This window comes from Nothobranchius furzeri, chromosome 3 (genome assembly GCF_043380555.1).
Source record: "Nothobranchius furzeri strain GRZ-AD chromosome 3, NfurGRZ-RIMD1, whole genome shotgun sequence".
NCBI classification, from domain to species: domain Eukaryota; kingdom Metazoa; phylum Chordata; class Actinopteri; order Cyprinodontiformes; family Nothobranchiidae; genus Nothobranchius; species Nothobranchius furzeri.
In genome coordinates this window covers 2,798,962-2,819,993 of record NC_091743.1, presented here as the reverse complement: position 1 = coordinate 2,819,993, position 21,032 = coordinate 2,798,962, and the positions used below count along the sequence as shown (strand labels likewise).

Genomic DNA, 21,032 nt, shown 5'->3' with positions numbered 1-21,032 from the left:
TGCTCCAGCCTCAAGCGCCTCCTGTCGTCACGCCGCTCCAGCCTCAAGCGCCTCCTGTCGTCACGCCGCTCCAGCCTCAAGCGCCTCCTGTCGTCACGCCACTCCAGCCTCAAGCGCCTCCTGTCAGGTCACATCGGCGGCGATCCTGGAGGTCTTCTGGAGCTGGTTGATCCTTCTCCCGTGCTGGTGTCGGCGGGTTCCCCAGATGACATCTCATGTTTTGCTTCTAGGCCGGCCCCAACTGAGGAGGCTGTTCAGATGATGAGATAGATGGTCGAGGACACTATATGGAAAATCTTTGCCATACCATCCTGCCCCCCACTTACGACTGTGGACGGCTGAAAAGTTAAATACCCTCTTTTCCACCCATCCGGAATTGGCAACAATTCCAGCCCTTAGTAATTATTACCTTCATCTGACCTGCTGTGAGGGATGGACACCTTCCCCAGAACCCTCCAGCACTCCGCATCCAGTTCCGGTGGTGGTCCCAGAGGACGCTCCACGTCCAGTACCGGTGGTGGTCTCGGAAGACGCTCCGCATCCCTTTCCGGTGGTGATCCCAGAGGACGCTCCGCATCCCGTTCAGGTGGTGATCCCAGAGGACACTCCGCATCCCGTTCCGGCGGTGGTCCCAGAGGACGCTTCGCATCCAGTTCCAGCGGTGGTTCCAGAAGACTCTCCGCATCCAGTTCCGGTGGTGGTCCCAGAGGTCGCACCGCACCCTGTTCCAGTGGTGGTCCCGGAGGTAGCACCGCATCCGGTCCAGCCTGTCCAAGAGGCTCCCCCTGCAGCGGCTCCGCCCACAGTCGAGTCAGCCCCACCTGTCCAAGAGGCTTCGTCTCGTCAGCCTGCAGTCCACGTCTTCGTCCCCTCGTCAGCCTGCAGAGTCCACATCGTCGTCCCCTCGTCAGCCTGCAGAGTCCACATCGTCGTCCCCTCGTCAGCCTGCAGAGTCCAGGTCATCGTCCCCTCGTCAGCCTGCAGAGTCCACGTCTTTGTCCCCTCGTCTGCCTGCAGAGTTCAGGTCATCGTCTCCTCGTCAGCCTCTAGAGTCTACGTCCCCGCCCGTGTCTCCATCCCCTCTGATTCCAGGTCGGTCATCGGCAGCCATCACCGCCAGTCCGGTTCTCGCCCATCGCCGCCGGCCCCCCAGACTCCCGCTGTCCTGGTTCCCCATCGCCGGCCCCCCAGACTCCCGCGGTCCGGGCTCCTGGTTCCCCGTCGCCGGCCCCCTTGACTGCTCTGGCCCTCCTTCCTGGTCCCCCTCCTCCCGCCCTGCTCTGGTTTCCTGTGGGCGTCTGGAATACACCCTTGAGGGGGAGGGTTCCGTCATGATTCCCTGTCTTTCACCCTCCTCTGCCTCTGCTGCCATGACCGGTTTCCACAGCAACCTCAGCCTGCACCCCATCAACTTCATTCATCTCACCTGTTCCTGTCATCAGCTCATCCCACACACCTGCTCCCTCTGCTATTTAACTCCCAGCCTGCTCTCCACCCAGTGCCAGAGCCTCCAGTCCTCGTTTTCACTCCCGACCCCTGCCTTGAACTCTGCCTGCCACCACGACCCTCGTCTGTCTGCTACCTTATCTCCAGCCTGCTACCTGTACCTGCTCGTCCAGATCTGGTTTTGACCCACGCCTCCTCTCCGACTCTGTCTCCTGCCTCACCCTCTTCAGTAACGTCACATCTAATAAAGACTTTTTATCTAACTATTTACCGTGTTTGGTGTCATCACGGGTCTTCCAAGTTCTGAACGTAACAGAAAATGGAATAAATGAAACAGCAAAGCAGGAAGAAATGTTATTTCTGGTTTTCACATTTTTCACTTCACTTCAAACAATTTAGAATAGTGTTTTCACCTAATTTTACTTGTATTTTATTTAAATTTCTTCATCTTCATCAGTATTTTGTGCTGCATTGTTAGGAGAAAGAATCCTTTGAGATGTTTTGTATTTTCTGAACATTAAATGAAATTGTATATAACAGCTTATGTTTTAGGAGGATAAAAACATGTGAGATGGGACATGTCATTGTCGAGCGGGTAGAGGATAATGTGGAGTCAACAGGTAACACTTCTGAAAGGACACAGAACAAATGACATACGCTGTTATAAATGCTGTATTATATGTTATATCAGAATAATGTCAAATTGGAAGCAGAAGCGGAGTTACAATGTGTTTCAAAACTTGAATGGTAAATGGCCTGTATTTGTATAGCGCCTACCTACACCCCCCCCCCCCCCAGGCACTTTGCAACACAATCAAACATCCACCCATTCACACACACACATTCACACACTGGCGGGGATGAGCTACGATGTAGCTACAGCTGCCCTGCGGCGCACTGCCATACACATAAACCACAGATTCCCCTCACAACCACCAGGAGGAAACACAGGTGAAGTGCCTTGCCCAAGAACACGACTGACACAGACAGAGCCTGGCTTTGAACCAGCAACCCAGAGGGCAATTCCTAAACCCTGAGCCACTGTCACCCCCCATGTTGCCAAGGCTGGTCCTCAAGTGCCACCATCCATCCTAATTTTGCTGTTTTCTGCTCCAGCAAACCTGACTCAATGATTTAATCACCTGTTCATCTGCAGAAGCCTGTTAACCACCTACTGATCAAAATCAGGCATGCTGGAACAGAGAAACAACTAAAACATGCTGGGGTTGCCTACCGTGACCTATAACCTTGAGATACCTGAGGAACTCTGGTCTTTTGGAAGCGGCCCATGCAGTTCTGGTGTGAAACCACGCTCCATATCAGTCATAAATATGGTGATCCCCAACAAACCTATTATCTACCGATATACTTCTGACTGGTGATGTTTAGTGGAAGTGATGTCATTCACCTGGGTAAGGCACAGAGAGCAAGGCGAAGTCTGCATAACGCTGGGCCTTGTCCACCTTCTCAGACGATGTCACACTGCAGAAAAAGACAGAGAGCTAGGTGAGATGCACAAGGTTGGCAGCAGACTTCAGACAGGACTGCTCTCCTGGTGGTTTCAGGTCTGATAATATCTGTAGTTGTTGGGAATTATTAGGACGTACAGGGTTGTTAGGCACCACCTGATTCCTGACCCATAATGAAGCAGAACATGCTGATCCATCGCTAACACTTACAGAAACAGGTGTTTATAAAGCATTAATAACACTTAGTAAATAAGCTAATAATTCACAAGCGCTTGTAAAGGTTTAGTAAATGTTAGCGATACAACTTTTTCACTTCCGATACGATACCGATATTGCAGCCTTCAGTATTGACCGGTACCAATATCAATCTGATATCAGCAAAAATCATACAGACTATTACCTATTTTGTACTGTGGAAGTATGAAAGGCTTAATCAAGTGCTATTACTTAGTCGGAGAACAAGAGCCAATAACAGTAAGTATGAAAAAATTGTCAATTTTTTTAACCATTGGTTGCAAAAATGTGCACCTTATTAGACCGCTTGCATCGGAGAATTTTGATGCAGTCCGATATAATCTGATAGTGTTTTTGGGCAGATATCAATGTCGGAACGGGACATCCCTGGTAAATGTTTCCTTACATAATGAACAAATAGGTTGTTCAACGTTAGTAAATGATAAAATAATGATTAAATAGTAATTTAACAAACAATTAAATCTGTATGCAGAAATGTGATCACTTCAGATTATGGGATGCAAAGTGGTTTGTAAAAAATGTTGTATGTATTGACAAATGATTTATAACAGATATGTTACACATATGGAAGTAACGGCTAAAACTGAGAACGTTTCCACTTCATTCAGATTTAAATGTTTGTTTCATTACATTTTTATTAAGTAATGTTGAAAACATTTGTGTTTATTAAAGCATCTACTAAACATTTACAGACGTTTGTAAATGATTATGTACCAAGTGTTTATAAGCACCTGTTACTGATTCGTCCAATCAGTCTCAAACAGAAATAAAGCTTTAAAAGTCAGGTCTGACACCGGATCAGAGTCTGTAAACACTACTGATGATAACATCTGAAAAATACTCATATCAAAGCCATAATGAACATCTCAGTCAGATCAAGTGCAGGCCACACAGCAATGAGCAGAATACGAATACATTATTTTTAGAAGCATCATACTTTAGACCAAACTTGACCTTCTTGTTCTCCATCATTAGGTCACAGATGTAGCGAACTGAGAGGTACTGTAGCAGCTTAATGTCATGACCTCGCACCTTGTCGAAGAGCTGGGTGTCCCTGTTCCTGACAAGAAGCATAAAAGGAAGGGAGGAAATTAGGATAAGGCTTCATCAAGAGATCAAATGCGTGCTAATGCCTTGGCCCCTGAAGCAACAACCTCCAGAATTCCAGAGCTGAACTTTCAACTTTAACTCCAAATTTTATACAGTATGGTCATTTTATAACCTGATGGCGCTGTCATCATCGGGAACCTCCTCAGAGTCTGTCCAGTTGTCATCACTGCCCCCTGAAGACAGAGAAATGCACACGAAGAGCCAATGTAACCGAGGTGTTCCACACTGATGAATTTCACCAGCATGTCTGCTCTGTGAGGCTCAAGCAGTGAACGCCTTGCAAAGGCCTCCTGTACTTATATTTATCCATATTTCTGTCGGAGGTGGGAACTGAAACTTCTTCTGAAAGGATGTTCCCAGCAGACCCTCACAATACGCTTGGGACTGCCAGGTCTGACCGGCATCTTCGCCTTCCATCGGAGCCAACTCACCACCAGGTCAGTTGACAGCTCCGCCCCTCTCTTCACCCGAGTGTCCAAGACATGCAGCCGCAGATCAGAAGAGATGACAACAAAGTCGATCATCGAGTTGCAGCCTAAGGTGTCCTGGTGTCAATTAAGCAATATCTCACGAGAGGGAGTGCGTTGTTGCTGAATATCAGCACTGGTGTGATTCGGTCGTAGATAATCACACCAGTGCTGATATTCAGCAACAACGCACGACCTCGAGTGTGATATTGCTTTTATACAACAGTTCTACCTGCTCATTTTATTTTGAGAACACCAATAAGCAACAACAGATTATGATTTGTTCATTTATTTAATCATTTATCAGGCTCCGCCAACACAAATAGTCCCAACACGAAACGGAGACTCAGACAAGGCCGTTGCTAGGCAACACAAACATTTTCTACAAAGCACTAACTTTACTTTGCATCATTTACGATTATCTGAATATTTCCGTTTATTGTACATTCACTGAAATACGAGTCTGCTGACCGATGCTTTGGTGGCATGGGTGTTTCTGATGAGTTCATTCGATCAGACAGCACATTGCTCCCTTGTTTCCAGCTCGCCATAGATGTCTCCAGTAACTTTTTAGCGAGCTTTCCCTCCTGCAGAACAAGTTTTTGTTTAGATATGTATATTTTTTGTTCTGCCACACATTATAGATGAATCAAATTGATGTAGCCTAGTATTTTGAGTCTGTTTAAAGCATCTCACCTGTGCCCACTCACTGCCATAATCTCCCTCGCTTCGAGTCCCGCATCGGACAGTTTCTGTATACATCTGCAACAGCTGACTTACTCCCAGAGGAACAGTGGTATACCAGTAGCTGTCTCCCAGTGATGTAACCCTCCTCGGCTGCAGATACAGGGCCTTTGCATCAGGTGGAATTTTCTGCAGGTACTTTTCGAGCGACGCAACCGGGCAGAGCACATTTCCTCGCTCCCCATACATAGCGCCCCTCATGTTTTCTGTCTCTCTCCAGTGGGTCTTTATGATTTTTTGTTTCTTTGTTGAACATCGTGGTAAAATATTTAGCACCGTTGTCATCACATTTAAGGATGAATGAGTCCGGTTTGAGATGCCGATTCCCCTCTTTCCCCCTGCGCCCAAAGTGCAACCGAATATCATACCAGACCTTGTTTGGTAAGCCTTTCGGGTTGTCTGGACTCGGAGCTGCAGAATGTTTTAGGATGCGCTGGTCTTCAGGTGAGATCGGGGATGGTGTGTTGTTGTGTCCTTCCCTGCCCTTCTTGTCTTTTTGATGACTCCTTTGAAAACATTGTTAGCTGGTATAAACTCTGGGTCCTGCATTAAATTCCATGAGCAGCTCACCGGCAGCTCATTAACATAACGATTCAATCCCGCCCGAAGTCCGAGGTAGCTGCTGATGCTGAAGAGCTCCCCTTTAGCTGTCCGGATCGATCCAGAAAACTCCCTCAACACTGTGTTCAGCTCGGTCTTCTTAACTTGATGAAAGTTCACCTGGATATTTTTGAGATTGAGCCAAGTCTGAAAGCAGTTCAGAGCCCAGGCTGTCTACCTCACAGTGTTGACTTCATTTTTGCTCTTCTCTAATTCATCGAGGTCCGCTATTGACATGTCAGCACACCTGGTTTGCGCTGATGTATTCAGTCCTCTTTCCTTCCCTTCAGTGTCCTCAGAGTCTGATGAACATTCATACTGTAGATCAAATGTTACCTGAGGAAATATGTCCATCTTTGCTGTGCGAAGTCGGTCAAAATCCAAGAGTTAATGGAAGTAACGTTAATGATTAACAGTTAGAACGCCTGTGCACAGCAGAGTGATACTGCTTGTCAATAGTCCCAGTGCTGTTATAGTCCAATATCAGCACTCATGGAAAGTCTCTTGACCAATCAAATCACTCGGTTGGATTTAACTGTTGCATAAGAGCACATATGGACACCTTTATGTCTGAACATGGTGTTCATTATGGACAATCCATGACAAGCACAGAAGTCCAATAACAAAACACCACTCGAATTCAGATAAGGGGTCCTTCCTCCCAACCACACCTCTCCAGGTCTCACTGTCGTTGCCCACATGAGCGTTAAAGTCCCCCAGCTGAACAAGGGAGTCACCAGAAGGAGCGCTCTCCAGCACCCCCTCCAAGGACTCCAAAAAGGGTGGGTAGTCTGAATTGTAGTTTGGTGTTTAAGCACAAACAACAGTCAGGATCAGCCCCCCACACGTAAGCAGAGGGAGGCTACCCTCTTCTTCACCGTGGTAAACCCCAGCATACAGGCAGCAAGATGGGGGGTAACTAGTATGCCAACCCCTGCTCAACGCCTGTCAGTTAGGGCAACTTCAGATTGGTTGAATGTCCAGCTCCTCTCGAGGAGGCCTGGCTCCAGAGGGGGATCCCGGTGACCCGCATCCAAGCGAGGAACACCGTTTCCATTTGAGGTAATTATAAGGGGTCTTTGGGATGCACTTTGCCTGATCGCTCACCTAGGTCCTGTTTTCCAGGGGTGACCCTACCAGAGGCGTAAAGCGCCAGACAGCTTGGCTCCTAGAATCATTGGGACACTCAAACTGTTCCATCACGATAAGCTGGCAGCCCAGGGAGGGGTGGGATGTTGATTAGTGGAAAATTAATTTAAATGCTATTGGTTTTTTTAGTGTCATTCTGTTGTGTAAATTCTGTGTAAATATTTCATGAAATCTCAAAGGCTGTTTAAACCTGCTTTTTTAATTGAAGTTATATATTTTCTCACTGCGAAAGGTTTCAGATATGTTTCAGACAGCGCGGTATGAATGGCCTGTATTTGATATAGCGCCTTCTAGAGTCCTGGAACCCCCCAAGGCGCTTTACAACACAATCAGTCATTCACCCATTCACACACACATTCACACACTGGTGGGGATGAGCTACGATGTAGCCACAGCTGCCCTGGGGCGCACTGACAGAGGCGAGGCTGCCGAGCACTGGCGCCACCGGTCCCTCCGACCACCACCAGCAGGCAACGTGGGTTAAGTGTCTTGCCCAAGGACACAACGACAGCGACAGACTGAGCGGGGCTCGAACCTGCAACCTTCCGATTACGGGACGAGCGCTTAACTCCTGTGCCACCGTCGCCCCAACACTTGGCTTAATGAACTGACCTGTATTGGAATGTTTACTGTGTGAAGGTCCTTGAGACGACTCGTTGTGATTCTGCACTAAATAACTGAATTGAATTGAAGTGAATCTGCGACCTTGTTAACACAAAAGTTCAAAAATTCCTCACAGACTGCTATGATTCCTCTAAACCTGTGGTTTACCAACTTTTCAGCTTCAGACCTACAAAATAGTGTCATATTCATTCATGACACTTTAGTTGTGTTTCTGTTACTATTATGATCGAACTATAGCTTCAGTGATGGTTTTTGTGTTTTATATTGATTTATTTATTTATTTATTTATTTATTTTTACCGTGTCCTGTCTGGCTGTGAAGCAAGCAGAATTGATGCCTGAATGCTGGTAACAAGCCTTACAGATTTATTCTCAGGTGGAGCATTAAAGCGTCTGCTTTTAATGTCACGCCTGATACTTAAAACTTTATTGTTATTGTTGTTGAATGCTTGGTAATTCCGACCAGACACGGAGACAGAGGTGAAAGAGAAAGGAAAAGAAAAAGGTGGGGAGAGAGGGGGCTCCACAAAAATAAACAATGAACAAGAGTCTGCTTCTAGACCTGCAGAAAAAGACAAAAAAAAAGCAAAAGGACAAAAAAATGGGACACAACAACAATACAACAAGATCAAGCTATCACTGCGTCAACTTGATGAAAAAATATATAATCAACATTGCTTAACTGAAGAATCACGATAATAAATCACAGTGCATTAAGTGCCCACCATAGCCTTAAGACCTGTGTTGAACGTGCCCAAGCCCATACTTTTGAGAGCACCATGTGAGCACCTGTGTGTGTACACGCGCTTGTTTATTTAAGGTTTCTCTATAGGAGCGCCCAACAGAGAGTGTGAGGGACCACAGATCCGCCCCCTAAAGATGTGTAGGAGACGGGGGGAGCTCCAAGTCCCAGAGATCCAGGCGCTGCCCCAGAACACAGGAACCCCAAGGAGACTGCAACCAGGAAGGCCCCCGCCCCCCTCGAGAGGCACAGAGGATCGCCCCGGGGGGCCACAACCAGCAGCCGGCAGAGTCCCAGGAGATATCAGCGGCAAGCCCACAGGCCCACCCGCAGCCTCCCACCCCCTAGCCGGCCGAGCCCGGGACCCAGCGACCCGGGACCCAGGGGCGACCACCCCCGCCGGGGACCCAGCAGAGCCCAGGGACCCAGACCCCACCAGGCAGCCACCGGGATCTAACAGGCAGATGCCAAAATCTTAAACCCCCAGACCCGGTTGCCACGAACACTCAGGCAGACCAAGGCACAAGCCCCCACACCAGGTGTGGCAGGGGGAGGGGGGACAGAGATCTATATCATCAAGAGAAGTTCCAGGAGAGGGGAGGAGTCAAAGGCCCCACCTGACCTATGCAGTCATACACAAACACAGTCACACATGCTCCCTCCCTCATGCTCACACATGCACATACAACCCAAGACTTACAAAAATGCACGCCGGACACCCACTCATGCTCCCCATACACACCCTATTCACTCTGGTCCCGGTACTGCTGCACATGGGGTACAACCATCACCGGTAACCAGAGTTTGACCCTTTCTGCTGGGATGCTGATGAGCAGGCTCCCCCGCCCAACGCTGAGCACAGCAACCCACCACCCCAGACCCCAACCGGACGGCCAGATCTCCCTCCTAGCCTCCAGCCCCAGGAAGCCTAGCGACAACAGAGGTGGCTAAGACCCCTAGTCTCCCTCTGCCTGCTCCAATATAGTGTTGTGTGATCATGAGGTGTATTCCATGGCTGTGGTGAGTGGGCAGTGCGGGCATCATCCGGCCATTTTATACTGATTTATGGAAATCATCTCAAGACCCCATATGTGGCCCACAGTGGAGTCCAACAACACCCTCGACAGAAACTACAGCAACGCTTTTTGTCATTGATTCGTTTTGTTGTGCAACCTTTAAGTAACGGTCAATGCGGGCAGCAGAGAAGACTGAGGCAGATCAAAACTAGAGACACATATATGTCAAAGGTATAATTATTGTTTAAGGAAGATGCCTTTTACTGGCACACACAGTCATAGGCGTCATTTTAACCGGGGACGCCGGGGACATGTCCCCGGCAAAATTCGTGATTGGCAGCTGTGTCCCCCCCCACTTTCAAAAAAGCCTGCTGATGAGGATTTTTGTTTTACCAGCTCAGATCTTATACCAGGGGTCGGTAACCTGTTCCCATCAAAGAGCCATTATTACCCGTTTCCCACAGTAAAGAAAACACTGCAGCAGCCGCGGCGTTGCGGGCGGGGCCTAGCCTCAGACAGCAGAGCGCTGCTCACAACAGGTGACAGCAGCCGGGGGCATCGCACCCGTGGGGGATTCAACACCCACACTTTTCCAGCTGTTTTGCTCACCTCCATACCAGTCTGGTTTCTTTACGTCGCACTCACTCTGTTTGCCTCATCTCCTTCTTCCCCTCCCTCTTCTGACAGCCGATGTCGGGTTTCCAGGAGAGCAGGAGAGGGAGGGACGGAAGAGCTCGACTGAATTCATAATTTTACATCTTGACATTAGCTGTACAAAGTCTGATAAAGTGAAGAACAACAATTTGCAGAGGTTTATAACAGGCGCGGCGCCAGGTTTTCATTTTTGGGTGGGCCACGGTGATTTTGGACGGACCTTAATAAGCAGTGACTTAGTGAAGCAGGCAGGTCGCGCTAGAAAATTTCGTTTAAAAAGACGTCATAAATGTTTTCCCCCGTCATTTTTATTTATAAAATATGAAGTAAAAACTCACAATTTAATTTTCATTCATTTGTCATTAATATGTAGTCTACACCCGTGTGTTAAGTGGACCATCTTCCAGTAAACGCAAAGCATCCAGCCCATCTCTCCAAATGCGTAAAATGTGCATCAGCCGCTAGTTAGGCGCGCCGCGCGCACCGTCAGCTACATCAGCCCAGGCAAGAGCAGAGCAACTAGAGAAAGAATAGAGGATAATTGTGTCTGGATGTGGATGGAGATTACATTTTACATCAGCCTGATCATCATTTAAATACATAAACCATCACCTGTCTTCTAGTCCACGCTATCAGCATTATTTTAATTGGTGTGTGTGTGTGCGTGCATGCGTGCGTGCGTGCGTGCGTGTGTGTGTGTGTGTGTGTTTTCCACATCAAACACTGGTCTAACCAACCAGACCAGCGTGTCCAGTAACACATTAATGTTACAATTAAACTTGATTAACCCCAGAGCCATGCGTACTGCGCTGTACTTCTGACTGTAAATGAGGGGGAAACGATTTAATCGGATCCTTTACTTTTCAACATGGTTTCATGTAAAGTTTCATTCAGAACAAACTTTAGTTACACCAATCTAACGAGACAGAGTCTGGATTTGTATTCTGAACAGTTTAAACATGTTTAAAACGGAGACGTGCGTGACGCGTCTAAAAATCACACCTGCTCCGCTATTACGGAAATTAAACTAACAAGATGAATAACATGAAATTATTTTAGGCACAGACAACATCCCCCACACTTTTGAAAAGCTTGCAACGCGTCTGATCGCTCATGTACGTCTTAATTATCTTTCATTAGACGATAATCAATAAAACGATTTATATAAAATGGATCCAGAAGTTGTAGCCCGTCTCTGCCTTCAATTTTTGGTATTTTTCACCCTGTTGGTGGTTTTACTGAGCAGGTGCCACTTTTGTCCTATGTTTCTTTTTAAAACATGTTTAGACTGTTCAGAATACAAATCCAGGCTCTGTCACGTTTGATTGTTGTAATTAAACTTTGTAGGTGGGGAAGGTCAGAAAGCAGCTCATAAAGCGCCGATATGATTACGCACAAGCGTGACGCATCAACCCGGTCTCACAGTAAGACCGGGTTGGACCTGTTCAGGTTTACGCAGACAATCTTTACATTTAGAATTAGCTTACAGATGTAAAATTAATGCAGTAAAATATAAAGCATTTTATTTAAATATCCATTCATTATTTCACAAGCACAGAGAGCCGCATCAGAAGGATGGAAGAGCCGCCGACCCCTGTGCTAGCCTACTTTATTGTCCCCAGCAATTTTTAAACCCCACTCAAGTGTATGGTTATTGTCCCCAGCAGTTCTGAAAACAAACTGACGCCCTTGCACACAGTGCTAATCTAGGTGCAGTGGTGGAAAACAAGAAACTGTCAAAGAAACAGAGGCAGAAACAGTCCAAAGTTTGGTATCAAAAGTGTAACTACAAGCAGATTAGCTAATGCTAGCGGGTAGCAGGCTCATGATCCAGTGGGTCCAGAAAAAAACACGATGGTTGTGAAATTAAGATTATCTCAACTCTACAAGCAGAAGAAAAGTCCCCATCAACATCCTGTTCATAGGGAGCCTTAGTCTCCTCCCTTTCCGGACGGCTTATGGGTCCCTGGAAGAACGAAAAAATGAATGAAAGTCAACGGGGCTAAAAACTTACGCCCTGGATCACACATGCTGTACTGCAATTTAAATGAAAAGTAATGATGGGTGCTTCGGCCACGCCAGTCACGTACTTTGAGATTTATCAGCTTGTAAAAGTTCATAATTAGCATGACTACACACCAGAAATCGGCACGTCGCACATGTGACGTCGCCACATAAGCTCCTCCCCCCAGCGTAGCTGCTACTTACCACATGGCCATATTTATGGTGGTTCTTTCCTCCTGTGGGAAGTTCGCTGAACTTAAAGCCCTTTTGCCTCAGTTTCTCCGTGTCTGGTTCGATGACGTCACTTTCGTGAAGCGCATTTGTAGTCCTGGACTTATTTTCTTATTAAAATACCATTTCCCCCATTAGAAAATAAACATTTGCTTGGTATCAACATGTGTCTTTAAAATTCAGACATCATATGTGAAATCCATGGCATATAACAAGCGGAATTAGAAAATGACTTGCATTCATCTTTTTCGTTCGTCCGGGGACCCGCGGTCCAGATGTAGATGGGCGTGGCTTAGGCTCCCTATTAGCCGTCTGCAGCGCTACGGAGCAGAACCAGCGCCGCAGCGGTCAGGTTACTGCTGCGAGGCTGCTCTGCCCTACACCGCTGAAGGAAGGGCAAGCCACTGTAGCATCTAATTCACAAACACGTCTATCTGTGAACATAATTTAAACTGGATTATTGTTAACCTGCACATAATAAATGTGTCACCCTTACATGTTAGCAGTAGGCATTAAACGGTATTAGCATTTACGGTAGCTTACTACTGAACATGTCAATGAGATGCATTAAATTTTACTGATCATAGTTTAATTGTGCACATATTTAGGAGACAGCACGTTGTTTCACACACTATTTAACTGTTTTCTAATCATGTTCTGTTGTTAAGGTAGAGGAGGGAGAGAAAAATGTTTCCCTAGCAGTGTTTCAATCTTCCAGTTTCATCCGATTCATCGATGATCCAAATAATCTTGTTGCAGCCCTACAGTGTGGTGAGGACTGTCCAGATGTTTACATCTGGGAAACTAAACAACAATTACACAAGAGCATGGCACGACACAGGAGAGCCACCTCCTCAGGTCAGGACTCTGCAGTCCACCTTCACCTGAAGGACAAGGGACACATGCTGGACAGAGGAGATAGATGGGGTGAGTTAGTAAAGGAAGCTACATATTGATGTTAAATGGGGACAAACCTACATTAAATAGGGAGGGGGGCTTAGGTTTCAAGGTTCCAGCACCAATAATGCAGCTTTGAAGGTATTCCCCAAACAGTCTCATTCTAGGTGACACCCTCCTGCGTCTAATCAACACAACCTCCTAAATGACTCATTTAGGAGGTTAACCTGGAGTTTTATCACCAATACCTCCCTAAAATCTCTCTGCTTTTGCATGAACACGGTTTCAGACAGGAGCCAGGTGCCACACACACACACACACACACACACACACACACACACACACACACACACACGGCCCTGAGCAATAACAGCGTAGCTGCTTTGCTGTGGATGCATATCAGATTAACCAATGATAGAAGTGTCGTACACAGAAGCAAACCCATTTTTCCTGTAGCCTCAGCCACAAACCTTCTGTCCGAAGACAGGGCTGCATAAGACATGACGACTGACCAACAGGGCAAGGCGGCTTCATCTACATAGCACGTTTCATTCACAGCAGCAACTCAGTGTGTCATTACTAGGCCCCAATGACAGATCAGGACACGCGTCTCAAGTCACAACTGACTAATTGTGATTTAAAGTTGCTGTGAAAAACAAGTCAGCCTTAATGTTCTCCACTGGTGCTAAATTTAGGTAGTGTGTTTTTGTCTGTGTGTGTATGTGTGTGTTTTGTACCTGAGAATATGTAGTTGTAGCCCGTGCGGCCGTACAGCTCCCCCCAACCTGCCAGAGTGGACGAGCGGCAAATGTGCTGGAACGAGGTGAAAGCATACAGGATTGGACAGACAGCAGGACACAGTACAGACACCTGCAGACACCTGCAGACACCCTCGTGGTCTAACAGAGGTGGGACCTGACCTCTGCAGAAGATGAAAGAGCGTCAGCACTCGGACAAACCAAACAGCTTTACACATTTAGTGTGGAAACAAGTACTCGAACCATTCACTTTAATAAATTCTTTAGTCATTTTTACTTATTTCAGGCTTGTTGAATGTGTGCACTCAGGTTTAAACACATTCAATGACACTCAGCATGGTAATCTAGAGGAAAACAGAGAAGCCAGCGAAGACACGCGCTATAAAGAGCACCGTCTCCCTTCCCACCAGGAGCGTCACAGATGCAGCAAACTGCCTGAATCTTGACCTTTAAACACCAAAGGTCAAGATTCAGGCAGTTTGTTTGCGTTCTCAGCTAACTCAAACCAAAGCACAACTGGAGCAGCTCGCTGCAACTCTAATGGACGCCCACACCGTCTTCTCTGTTGTCGGGAAAAAAACACGGGGAAGATGTGCGTGCAAGGCTGTCTTTGTGCGTTATGGGCCATTCCCATCTGAACCGGGTCGGCCCGGGCCGGGTAGCGTAGGTTGTTTACATATCTGGGTGGTCTGGAATTGTTCCGGGCCAACCGAGGCTCATTCTCAGCCCTCTTCTGGAGGGGGTCTGCTTCAGGCCGACCAGGACCAACACACCCACTGCTGACAGCAAACTCACACCTTCCATTAGAGCAAGCCTCTGATTGGTGGGTAGAGCCAGCCCACATGGGCTTAAGGCAAGGATGTGTGGAGTCAACCGGGCCAGGCTGGGGCTACCCGGCCCGGGCCGACCCGGTACAGATGGGAATGGCCCATTATTGGCCTCTCTGAACACCACCAACACGGACGAAGCAGAATTCCCTGGAAGGTGCTGGGATCGATCTGGCAACCTTCCAGGGAATTCTGCTTTGTCCGTGTTGGTGGTGTTCAGAGAGGCCAATAACCAGGGGTGGACTGGACCACCTGGCATTGTGCCATCGTCCCGGCGGGCGGGTCAGGGCCGAGTTGTCGTTCCGGTCTATCCCTGACATTATGGCACAGTGCAGGCCAGTCGTGGCTGAGCCATGTTCATCTGTCTGCTAGCTCACGCTGGACGGTCCTGGTGGCAAACATCCTGAAGTTGTCAATAACAGAATATGGACTGGAACGGAGTTTTGCAGCTTAGCTGCAGAAGCATCTCCTTCAGGAATCCCATCAGATTTATTTCTACGCACAAGTACAAACACCGCACGATGTGCAGACATGTTCCTGCACACCACATATGCACACATCTTCTCTTTCCTAAACCTTTAAGGAGGAATGTTTACATTTGTCAGGCTTTGATTTTCATTTTGGGTTTCTGTGGTAAACGTCTTCATCCATACAGTCAGGTGAGAAGGCTTTAATTATGCGATGAATCAGACTGTAAATGAGGTCAAATTCAAGAGAAAACAAATGGTAACTGTGGGTGTTCTGAAAGTAAAGGAATAAATCTTGTTATGGTTCAAATTTCTGTATGAATGTTTTGACAAAACAAATCAGAAAATCCCAGAAAACTTATGTCTACAACACGCACCGAGGCTGGCCCCAGCATCGGGTCAGGTCACGAGTTAAACTATTTACCCGTCGATAGCTCCTCGATTAGGATTTATAGACATTAGAAAACAGTAATTAAATAAAAACTAGGATAAAATTACTCCACCTCGGCCCTTCTGAGAACTGCCAGGCGTTACAATAATGCAGCGGTACTCAAGTTAAAGGAAGGGTTGGGCATCAAGCGTCGACTGGAACCAGGACCGAGTCAGTTCTCCCAGAATCGTTCAAATACGTTCATTTCCATTCCTAATTTTGATTCCCAGTCCGCCTAGCAGAGAAATAATTTGCTAATCTGCTAATTGGGATGAATGCGACCTGTCTATCGCTCCTACTGGGCAGCCAGCAGAGACCCTGAGTGGGGAATTGCACCCCCACCCCCTTACAGTGCAGCGGCTAAAGTGTCGACCAGCGAGTCTGCCGAACATGTACTCCATGTGGGTGATGTAAACTTTTCTGCACCAAGGTGTAGGCGTCATCCTGGACATGATCCTGAACAGCTGGACGTCTGGTTACGTTGGAGACCTCTTCAGTTCCCGTCCTTGGGTTGTAGTCAGAAACAAACACGCCGACTGTGCTGCAAGTCTTCTGTTCCTTCTTTCTGGAAAACATGACTCTATTCTAAATAAAGGCGATGTTATTGTTCATGTTGGAGTCCAGAGTATTTCATCACGCAGGACCCGTGGTTAGCTGCTTTTGGATCCTGACCCTTGAAAGAACTGGAATCAGGAGTCGATAGGAACCAGAATCGTTCAGATTCATATGCTGCCCAACCCTACTGAAGGGGCCACCTTAAACCATTTCAGCGAGTCAAAGGTGTGTTAGCGTCCGTCAGTGCGTCTTCATGAAATCCGCTTGAACACAACCGGCCTTCTTCAACAACAACAGCAACAATAAATAATCTAATGAATTCAAGTGAATATTTACATAAAACTAAAAATAAACGCCTGTAACTAAATCATGACAAATGGCCCATTCACACACACACACACACACACACACACACACACACTCACACACACACACTGATGGTGATGAGCTACGGTGTAGCTACAGCTGGCCTGGGGCGCACTGACGGAGGCAAGGCTGCAGAGTACAGACGCCACCGGTCACCACCACCAGCAGGCAAGGTGGGTTGAGTGTCTTGCTCAAGGGCACAACAGCAGAATTCTCTGTCCGGAGTCGGGATCGAACCTGCAACCTTGAGATGACTCTTGTCGTGACTCGGCGCTATATAAATAAAATTGAATTGAACCCTGCTGAGCTACTGCGGTCCATCCACGGCTGAGGAACTCTGCACGCTCCGAGCTCGGCCAGACCACCAGCCAGTGTTTCTGTCGTCTTGCTGCCGCAGAGTCAGAGAGGGATTTGTATCGTTGGAGTCGTCATCTACGCTTTTTGTTTGCCTTCAAATGTGCTTTCATCACTTCAGTCACACATTCGGTTTTCATTTCTGCATCAGGGACAGGCTTCTAGTGTTTCCCCAAAATCCATGAAACTCCATGCTGCTGCATGTTTGTTCAGTCAAAGATGGAAATAAAATCCAGCGTGCAGCTTTAGAGGAGGATGTCATCATCAGTTTGGAGGAAATGCATCTTCAAATTCCTCGTGCTTGTCCTCATAACGCCACTTCAGATAGGAAACCTTTATCGCTGAAACAAGTGCATGGGTAGGTGGGGGCTCGCGGGCCGGGCTGGACCGCAGGGCTGCGTCTGACTAGCGTCTCATTCACCAAATACCTTTTACTGTGGCCTTAATCCTTCGGCACATTTATTTTTTAAACATCTTCAAAGGTCTCCATTTAAAGCAGGGGAGTCTAACTCAGATTTACAACGGGCCCAAAAGAAAAACTTTGACCAAGTCGCGGACCAAACCACATTTTTTGAGATAGTGACTGCAAACGTGCACATCTCCTCCAGAGGTGTATTGTTGAACCTTTTCATTTGGAAATGAACTTTGCAGTAACGGTGTATCTGGTACAACCAAATCACACACACACACGCGTGTTTCAGACTAGGGCTGGGTGATAACTGCATAAGCTATTCAATTGTGATGTGACAAAAGGAGATTTTCTAATCGCAAAGGCTGGCAGCCAGTGGTTAGCACAATGCTAATATACAGGGAAAAACCAATAGGGATGCTAATGCTAATATTGCCAATTACGTTCCTACAAATTATGAATTAGGAACGTGCCAAATAATTACCTTTGGAGTCTAATAAAAAGTAAAAACTGTCAGTAAAGCTAGAAAACTGTAAGAGACTAACTTCATAGAGTTTTGGCTAGCAGCTATGAAGGTTACTGAACTACGGAAGCTCTGCATGGACAAGACGTCAATAAACGGGACACACGCCTTTCCTGCTAATACATTTTCTCAGTTGATGCTAACGCCTGTGCTCCTTTAAGGGACGTGCTCCTGACTGCAAAGCATCGCACCTTCAAATACAAGATGTTGTCTTTACTGGTGAGTGTTCGTGTAGACAAATGAACCTGTTGATATTCAGTACAAGTTACATAGATTTTTCTGCTTCAGTTAGTTGCAAAACGAGAAAAGCCCCTGGAGAAAATAATCGTGAATTAAATCGCAATATTGAAAAAAAAAATTAATCGCTATTAGATTATTTTCCGAACCGTTCAGCCCCATTTCAGACTAGCTCATAGCCCGCACTACCCACGCCAGTTATTTGACTAGCTGTTAGCTTATCAGTCAAAGGGATTCCTCTGTTCAGGAAGCTAAGAAGACAGAAAGTGAATCTTTTTGAACATTTTCCCAGAAATACTTCAGTTGAAACGTGTGCTTTGAGTATGAAGTAAACACCTTGCCATTGTAGAGGATAACGGGACAGACGAATCTTCCTCTGCAGCGAGCTAGCTTGCTCCGGCTCACAAGATCCTGCAGCTTACTGATCTGCACCGTGCTCTCAAACCTGCAAACACAAAGAGCCAGTCAGTCAGTCCCACTCGCTACTGCCAGTCATTTACAAACATCATCGTTACCGTTTTAATACCAATTCAGCATTCTGGCTCCAGCGGCCCCTCTTTTTACTTTCTTCCTCTTTTATTCTGCCTCCAAATGTTATTTTGCATGTTTCAGCGACTTTTCCACTATCTCAGCAAATTTGGTGTAGTGTTGTTAAAGCCCAACAAGGTTATTTGTCCACAGAGGTCACCAGACAGTAAGGTGTCCAGCATCCTTCCTGTTTTTCCCAGTACCAAAACAATTCCAGGCTCTACTTCCCTAGCGATAGGGAAACTAGGGTGTTTCTCAATGCCAAGGAACCTTGCCTTGATGTCTTGGCCCCGCCCCGGTTGCCTAGGAGATACGTCATCAGGAGTCGCCAAGGCGTGTTCCAATGGTCATGTTCTACCGAGGCGTGTGTTCTCCGTTTGTTAGCCGTTTAGCTAGCTGAGCAAGGATACACGGGAGGTGTCTTGTAGCCTAGCCTTGGTCAAAAACTACCCACAATACACCGCGGTATTTTCAAAAGCATGGCGGATCAGAAGCCGGCAGCTACTTCGGGGACAATTTTCAAGTTTAAAAGTAAGTCAGCTAATTTAAAATGTTTTTTTAGATCCAAAGAAGTTATCTATGGTTGGTTAGTTGCTTAGTAGTTGCAGCTTCGGTGGCTAGCGGGTAGTAACTCACTTATAAATGTAATTTAATAAACAATTAAAAAGTAAAAGGCTCGTTTTATATTTATATTGAAACTAATACGTATAACATATAACGTTATCTCCCGTATCACGTGCCGTTACGTGACCGCCGTGGAAGCCGCGGTCACGTGATGCAAGTCTGTTCCATTTAACCGTTTTCTTTGACCAAGGAAGGACCGTGTCCTCGTAAGCAAGGCGCCTGGCCTCGCTAGACATCGCCTCGCAAGGCCAGGCGCCTTGACATTGAGAAACACCCCTAAGTCTAAACAACCTCTCATGTTTACAAGGAGCTGCACCTCCAGGGTCTCCTGCAGGAGACGAGAATTTTATTCTTAATAAAATGACTTATTTTGGTCTCATAAAACGATTTCCTTCAATCTACAAAGAATGTTCCATCTAAAGTGACTCACACTTCCTATGTTGTAAGTCGCTTTGGGTAAAAGCGTCTGCTAAGCACATAAACATAAACATAAACTATGTTCCCAAGTTCCAGCCAGAGCGCACAGCTCCCGTTAAATGGCCATCCTACGAGGAATCGACCAGATTTTTCAGTGGAATCCTTTCAGCAGCTTGAACCATCATTTTTAGATCAATCAGTTATTATTTACACAATCCACCACCAACTCATCAAATGTGAAACTGTCCTCCTGAAGCCACCTAGTCGTGCGTATTCAGAGGGGGTCCTACGACTTTCAGATCCCTCAGAAGTCCTCTGACTCGCTCCGTCGAGAAGGCTTCACCGAACCCCTGAGAACTTCCACTACCCTGGTGCGTAGGCTGTCCAGTAGCTTCAGAGTGGTTGATATTATTTTGATAACTTGTTAAACTACACCAAACAAACAGCCAAATGTCTTATTAATCCAGACATCACACCTTTCTGAGCCACTTAGTGAAACTCTTAACCAGGTCACGGTTCAGAGTTCACGGTCTCACTTAATATCACCATTAATAATCATTTGCCTTTCATCATCATTGATAATAAAAACATAGTAATAATTTGAGTTTTATAAACTATATTTTTGCCTCTTAGTCAAATTATTATAAGGTGTTGGTCGTCTGGCGATACCCAAATGACCAACTTTTATCAGCAATGGAATATTAAAGGCTCAATAATATCGATAAGCCATATTTTAATGGAATATTACCTTTTATTGGATACTTTTGTATTTTGACCATTTATGATAGGTAACCACTTACAAAACGTTACACTGGTATAAAAACGTACACTTCCTGCAGGAGCCATGTCTTGTGGTATTGATATCTTACAGATTTTATAAGATATTAAAACTTTTGCTATTCTTCAGCCCTTTGGAATACACGTAAAGTCGATGGTTACGTATTCTACGAGTACAGGCACAGTACTTTTGGGTTGCCCTTGGATAAGCCGTTCACGGATTAGCTACACGCTACAGAGCCTTTGATATCTGCCCACCTACCGCGGACCCTATTCCGGTATAAAAGGGGCGTTGGCTTTGGTTTAATGACATCAGTTTGGTCATGCACTTTTTATTATGGCTACCAGGCTGG

The 21,032-nt window shown here is 46.5% G+C and overlaps 1 protein-coding gene across 4 annotated transcripts in view; it reads right to left on the bottom strand.

The window, feature by feature from the left end:
• mtmr14 (myotubularin related protein 14) overlaps positions 1-21,032 on the bottom strand; it is a 106,427-nt gene that overhangs the window by 78,743 nt on the left and 6,652 nt on the right. For all 4 annotated transcript variants that reach the window (XM_070549092.1, XM_070549095.1, XM_070549093.1 and 1 more), the window contains 5 exons: positions 18,670-18,778; positions 14,145-14,220; positions 4,393-4,453; positions 4,108-4,230; positions 2,855-2,928 (listed from right to left, as the gene is read on the bottom strand). In XM_070549092.1, the coding sequence (XP_070405193.1) occupies positions 2,855-2,928; positions 4,108-4,230; positions 4,393-4,453; positions 14,145-14,220; positions 18,670-18,778 (443 nt within the window). The remainder of the gene's footprint in view (positions 1-2,854; positions 2,929-4,107; positions 4,231-4,392; positions 4,454-14,144; positions 14,221-18,669; positions 18,779-21,032) is intronic.